General features: G+C 39.2%; 1 protein-coding gene across 1 annotated transcript; it reads right to left on the bottom strand.

Annotated features, from left to right (window-relative positions):
* Window positions 1-1,075: 1,075 nt before the first annotated feature.
* On the bottom strand, window positions 1,076-5,772 carry LOC103149259 (glycolipid transfer protein-like). The gene is made up of 5 exons (XM_007568330.2): window positions 5,556-5,772; window positions 5,070-5,128; window positions 4,799-4,932; window positions 3,405-3,555; window positions 1,076-1,957 (listed from the first exon to the last, which is right to left on the bottom strand). Exons 1-5 carry the CDS (start codon window positions 5,656-5,658, stop codon window positions 1,775-1,777), a joined length of 630 nt encoding a protein of 209 aa, XP_007568392.1. The 5' UTR covers window positions 5,659-5,772; the 3' UTR covers window positions 1,076-1,774.
* Between the last annotated feature and the right edge of the window lie 233 nt (window positions 5,773-6,005).

Below are 6,005 nucleotides of genomic sequence, written 5' to 3'. Positions count from 1 at the left end.
TTAGTGTACTGCATTGCTTATTTTGTAAATACCTTTTAGTGATGCAAGTTCTTAACATTTAAAGGAGCTACACTTTTATAAATGAGCCATTCTCCATCAGAGAAAAGCTATTTGTAAAGTTGTGTTAAATTTCCGTCCATTTGTGAATATCAAGTAATTATCCTGCAGGACTGACTGTTGTTTCTAGTGATGGTTCGATAAGCTTTTTATTTTCCCAACAATTTATTCCATCATTCTACATGAAACATGAATAATAATTTGACTTTCAAAAATACTGTTTACAATAATAATAAAGAAAGACCTTTAACGTCTCTTTCAAATTACCAGAATTAAATGTGACTGGATGTACCCCCTTTTACTTCGTCTGTCTTCCTAAATAGCACGCTGCAACACTGATGCAGCTTAGATCATCATGGAAACGAAACGTGAAGACACTTTAAGTAGCCTGCTAAAAAGCTAATTATACAGTCTGCATGAATGGGGGCATTAGCAGCAAAAACTTCAACGCCAACAGATGACCTCATTTTAGAGAAATATGTTTAGTTTAAAGTCGGCAACCGTCGCTGGAGCATTGTTCAATGAACTGCAGTGCCTATTTTGTTGTATCACAGCTTCGCTGGGAAGTTTTTTTTTCCATTCTGCTGTGCAAGGCTGCTGATAAACCGGACATGTTCCTCTTGCTCAGAGACGATTAGCTCAGGCTCCTGTGGGAGAGGAACCAGAGCCTCCCCGACCTCTGGAACACACTTCAGATAAATAAGAGTGGGCCGAGGAAAAGCATGGCTTGTTAAGAGGATTAGGCTACATGTGGAATACAGATTGTCCCTTAATAAAATTCAGTGTATTGAATTTTTTCTTTTTGCATGCATCATCAAAATACGGATATCTTCTTAAAAACAAAGAGGAAAAAAATAACCATTTCCAGAAACAGATCAGAGAAATAAATTATAATGTTATATAAATATAACATACAGAAATAGGAGAACAAACTTGAGGACTAAATAGGTGGATACCGCCATCTAGTGTATGATGGTTAAACTACAATCATTAAAAAACATTTTGTTTCCGAGGCAGATGATTTATCAGAAATGTTTTATTTATTGTCAGCGTATTCAATCAGAAATGATCTATTAATACATGCACATATGACATGATGATTTCATTCAGACACTCTGCCACGCATGATAATTAGAAACAAGTCACACAAGACAATGAAGGCAACGAAAAGGGACGCTGCAAAAAAAAAAAGATTCACATTATCTTCACAGGAAGGATGTAAAATGTGAAACATCACTGGTTAAAAAAAAAATCAAAATGAAAAATATTCAACCCTTACTCAGTCAAAACAAAGCGTTGGTTAGCGGAAGGGCTCAGAAAATAAAGGTTTACACCTGCAAAGATGAAAGGAATGTTTCTTTGATGATTGAGTTTCTTTGGTGACATTAAAAGAGATGAAAGGCACACAGTGATTTCATAAATAAAGCAGCAAAAACCAACTGTTACAACATCCTGACTATAGGATAACATAAAGTTAACTTTAGTAATCCTTCAAAAAAAGCATTTTTAACTTTTCCATCCAATTTAAGGAATGGGCATATCCATAACACCAATTATACATAAAATATATTAAGCAAGGTTTAATCAGAGTAATAAATAGAACAAAAAAAGATGCAAAACATTCCTTTGTAATAACCTTTAAAAACTGGACTCGAGTTACGCCCTGAAGGAGTCGTGGGTCGCTCCTGAACCTCAAGCCCAGCTTCATCCTCAGACATCAAACTGTGTAGTCCAGCTCTGCGTTTAGGTTTGAGTACATCTCGTAGATGGCATCTACGGTGGGCGTGTAATTTACCAGGAAGAGACGGACGTTTGCCAGACAGTCCTCGTCTTTAACTTCTTGTCCCTTTGACAGGGCCTTGAGGAAGTTTGATCTGTAGGGAGCTGCAATTAGTGCTGCCTGAAGGACACACACAGAGAAACCGAGAGGAAAAGTGAAACCACTAGTTAGTGTAATGCTGTGTCAACTCAAAAGTCACATGATAGTCTGCATAATATCGCAAGGAAACAAAAAGAGAAAATAATTTTTCTAACCTAACGCAACTTCACAGTATAAAATTAAATAATAAAAGAGTCCTTTGCACACAACATGTCCAGTTTTCAGCTTTCTCTGCAGCTTGGAATCTCAAAAATGTTATCTTTTTGTGAGGGGCGAATGATTCACACAAAGCACCTGCAGGTTGCGGCAACAGCAACAGCTTTTGGTGTGGAAGCTACTGCTGAGGTAAGAAGAAGTTAAATGCTTTTTTAGCATTAGTTGGAGCTTAAAATTAAATCAGACGAAACAGATGTGCACATAAACAAAAGGTAGAAACTACTGACATGTCGAGACATTCCTGCGGTTCAGTAAGGCTGCCTGAGAGCGAGAAAGAGTGAGACTTTCAGCAGATACTAGGAAGGCTAAACGGAGTGCAGGAAAGGTTTTGTCCTTTTGGTCCTTCAATATGGAGATGAAATGTCGGCAGTCATTTGGAAACCTCAGCGTTTGGGAAAACATCCAATTTCTCTTTGGAATACACACACACGCACGCGCACACACACACACACATACACACACACAGCTGTTTCAGGGATGGCAAAACCAAAGCTTTCTGAACCACTGAATCAGTGAGAGACAATTGTGTTGAAATGTTTTAGGTAAACATGACGCCAACTCGTGGTCAAACTTCAGTATTGCACCTGGGCGGAATAGTTAAACTCCCACAGGGTTTAGATTGTACCCTGTTTCTAAGCACTGCTGGCTAAACAACCCCACTCTGAGTTCATACATGGTCCGACACTTTGCCAATACGTATGTGATTGAATGAAGCTTCTTTTGGGGAGCCAATCTGATTTTTAATTCTTTTTTTTTTTTTAAATCAAGTGAAACAATGTTTCGAATCACCTTGTCGTTATCATCGCACCTCTAGAGACTAAGTTGAGTCATCTGTTTGGAGAATTGCATCACCAATCGAAGCTGCTGAAGACCGTCCACAAGAAACGCTACTCTGTTACACACATGGTGCGTCATTACCTCTGTTCTGTCCTCAATATTTAATGACCGCTCGCTCACACCAAAAGGTGTAGAAAAATGTTTTTGCTTGTCCTGGTCTCACTGAGGTGACCTGTGAAATATTGTTACTTTGCTCTTTTGAACGATATGACAGAAGAAAAGCCTTTACTAAACACAAAGAAACCAGCATTTTATCCTAATTATCAAAATAACTAGGATTTGATGAACATTTAGATTAAAACCAACCAGGGTGATATTCTGGATGCAGGAGATTATTGTGCAAGAGTAACATAATACCAACAAAACATTTCAGTTTTCAAATGAGACATTTCTTCCACGTTGACCCTCTACTTACGCTAAAAATCTTTTGAACAATCCAGCCGTGGTATTTCTTCAGAGCGTGCTCATAGGCTTTGGTGATATTGACCTGAATGAGGTTAGGGTTGTTCTCGTCTCTGTCTCCATCTGCCAAACTCTGCAACAAAACCTGTATGAAACGGAGACCCCTGCAGGAGGGAGCAGAAAGCACACCCATCTATTGCTGCATGATCTATGGGAGCTGAAAGTATAATGTATCCATGTCTCTTTAGTCATGTTATAGCCATAAATGTCAGTGTGTTATATTAAATCAACACTAAGTTGTGCTCAAGTGTTATAAATGTTTAATTTGTTTTACAAACAAAAATCTGAAAAGTGTGACCTGCATTTATCTTCATCGCCTCTGAGTCAGCCCTTACTGCCACTTAGGATCGGTGTTCTGCTGGATGGTGAACTTTTACCTTTTACCCAAGTCTGAAGATTTTTGCAGCCTCTAGCCATTTTTCATTCGACTTTTACTTTATTCGACTTCACTACATGTTTCTGTCATCTTAGTGAATTCCTTTACGCTCGTTTGAGGATCACCCAGGAACAACTGACAACAGGTCGCGCTGAGGAAATTACTCTGAGTTTGTTATGCAGCCAAAGTAAATTTGTACTAGTAAAGTAACCAACAAAGGGGGTCTCACACACAGCCAAGAATCTTTCCTCATCTGTTGTTAATTTACCAGCTATATTCATTATTGAAGGCAATACATTTATCTTTGGATCCAAAAGAAATCTTAATTTCAATCTCATAGTTGAAGTAAACATCCCACTCTTTAGGCAATGCATCTGAGCATCTGAGTGGCCAGGCAGATGCAACAATTGGAAATTATGCGCAAACATAATTTCCAACCCACCTAGCACCCTGATCCTTTAACTGGGTGACACATTCTGCGCACTCTTTTCCTGCTAAAGTAAAGCATCCCCACAACATGACACATCTTGATAACTTTTTATGGCAGGCATGGTACCTTCATGTTTATCTGCAGAATTAGTTTTATGATACATGTACTCTTTCACATGCAGGTGCAAAAGTTCAGATTCTGACCAGAAATAACATAGTATTAAATCTGCTTTATTGTATTAAATCTGCTTTATTGTATTAAATCTGGAGAAAAGTGCAAATTGAACTTCTTACGGCTTTTGCCGGATTTGTAGAGTGGACGACTAATAGCTTTCCCCAGTAAAACAGCAATTTGTTTCACAGTATTTTACTGTGGAGTGTCTGATTGAAGGGCCTTGTATACAAAGGTCTGCCTGCCACACTTTTGAGATTTTTCTAAGGAAAAACCGTTCCTATGAAATCCAAATAAAGTCCATCAAAGTTAGGAAAATTTCAAGGGGAATAAAAACTTTTACTTCATGGCAGAAGAGAAAGTAGCTCACCTCTTGAGCCACATCAAAGCCAACGTCGCTCCCACTTTAGGCCATTGTCCTTTGTGGGTTTCTCTCTCTGCTTCCACAATGTCCTGCAAGGTGACGTACTTTGCAGGATCCTGATCATAAACTGCTCTAATTTTCTAAGGAGAAGAGAAAAGCACATTTGGTTCAAGGTTTGCATAAAAGGAAGTGCTCCATTAAGCCCCATCTGGCGATTTAAATGTACAGCAGTATTATGAAAATACATAGAAGAGCTGAGAGTGTGCCTGGATCTCACCGTTATATTCCCATTAATGTCAGATTTGATAATTGAAAACACTTTTGATCCCAAGCAGTCTGCAAGAGAAACGGACATTTGAGAGCGCAGCAATGAAATATGAATGACTTCACGGCGCATGTGCCCAGCTGAGAGGGCAGAGTGAACGCGAACGGGAGCTCAGGGAGAGGTGGAGAAAAAAAAAGAAAAAACAAACTGAATGGATAGTTTCAGTAAAGTCACAATGGGGTCAATGTTCGCTCTGTTCAGCGTCTAAACAGTTTCTCTTTATATAAACCCACCGCTACAGATCTAACTTCCTCCCCATGACATTGCTGCCGTTTCTTTTGCGTAAAATTGAAATATCTCCTCGTAAAAAGCGATCGCACCGAGATAAAAGTCAAATGTTAAGTAATTGAAATAACCTATCGGAAACTGATCAGCCCGGCGTTCGAATAAAAGTCACCTGCTGAGTTCTTTTAGTTGATCAGGTGGGACTTTACTCACCGAAAAACGGAGGCAGGGTCGACACGTTGTCCAAGAACGTCTTAGTGTCAACAGACTTGTCTGCAGGAAGTTCTGCAAATTGATTGTCCAATAAAAGAGACATCGTGCCGTGTTGTGACAGCGGCGACAGAGCAACCACAACTCTCTTCTGAGAGAAAAAAAAAAAAAAAATCCCCGAGAGCGGAAAAACCCGGAACTGTATTCTTGTCAGATGGGTGTGGAAGAGCTTCCAGCCCACATCATCGCCGCCGCTTTTCTTCTTCTCCAACAGGTGGCAAATAACGCAGGGGAGCGAGAAAAACGCGACACACGCAAAAAAAAAAAAAATAAAAAATAAAAAATACAAAATAAAGACAACGAGCAAGTTGAGGTTAGTTATAGTTTATTATACGCAAGACGGAGTTTTCAACAATGGAGGCAGGAGGAGGCTCAAACTTACAGCGAATTAAA

The sequence above is a fragment of the Poecilia formosa genome, unplaced genomic scaffold (assembly GCF_000485575.1).
Source record: "Poecilia formosa unplaced genomic scaffold, Poecilia_formosa-5.1.2 Scaffold6, whole genome shotgun sequence".
Lineage (NCBI taxonomy): Eukaryota > Metazoa > Chordata > Actinopteri > Cyprinodontiformes > Poeciliidae > Poecilia > Poecilia formosa.
The sequence above is the reverse complement of the archived record's forward strand: the minus strand, read 5'-3'. Positions and strand labels throughout refer to the sequence as shown.

What these genes read in the sequence shown, in the direction of transcription:
- LOC103149259 (XM_007568330.2), bottom strand. Translation starts at nt 5,658, where the DNA reads ATGTCTCTTTTATTGGACAATCAATTTGCAGAACTTCCTGCAGACAAG. An exon ending in GACCCTGCCTCCGTTTTTCG is followed by an intron (nt 5,129 to 5,555) that starts GTGAGTAAAGTC and finishes TTTCTCTTGCAG; the next exon opens with ACTGCTTGGGATCAAAAGTG. An exon ending in ACATTAATGGGAATATAACG is followed by an intron (nt 4,933 to 5,069) that starts GTGAGATCCAGG and finishes TCTTCTCCTTAG; the next exon opens with AAAATTAGAGCAGTTTATGA.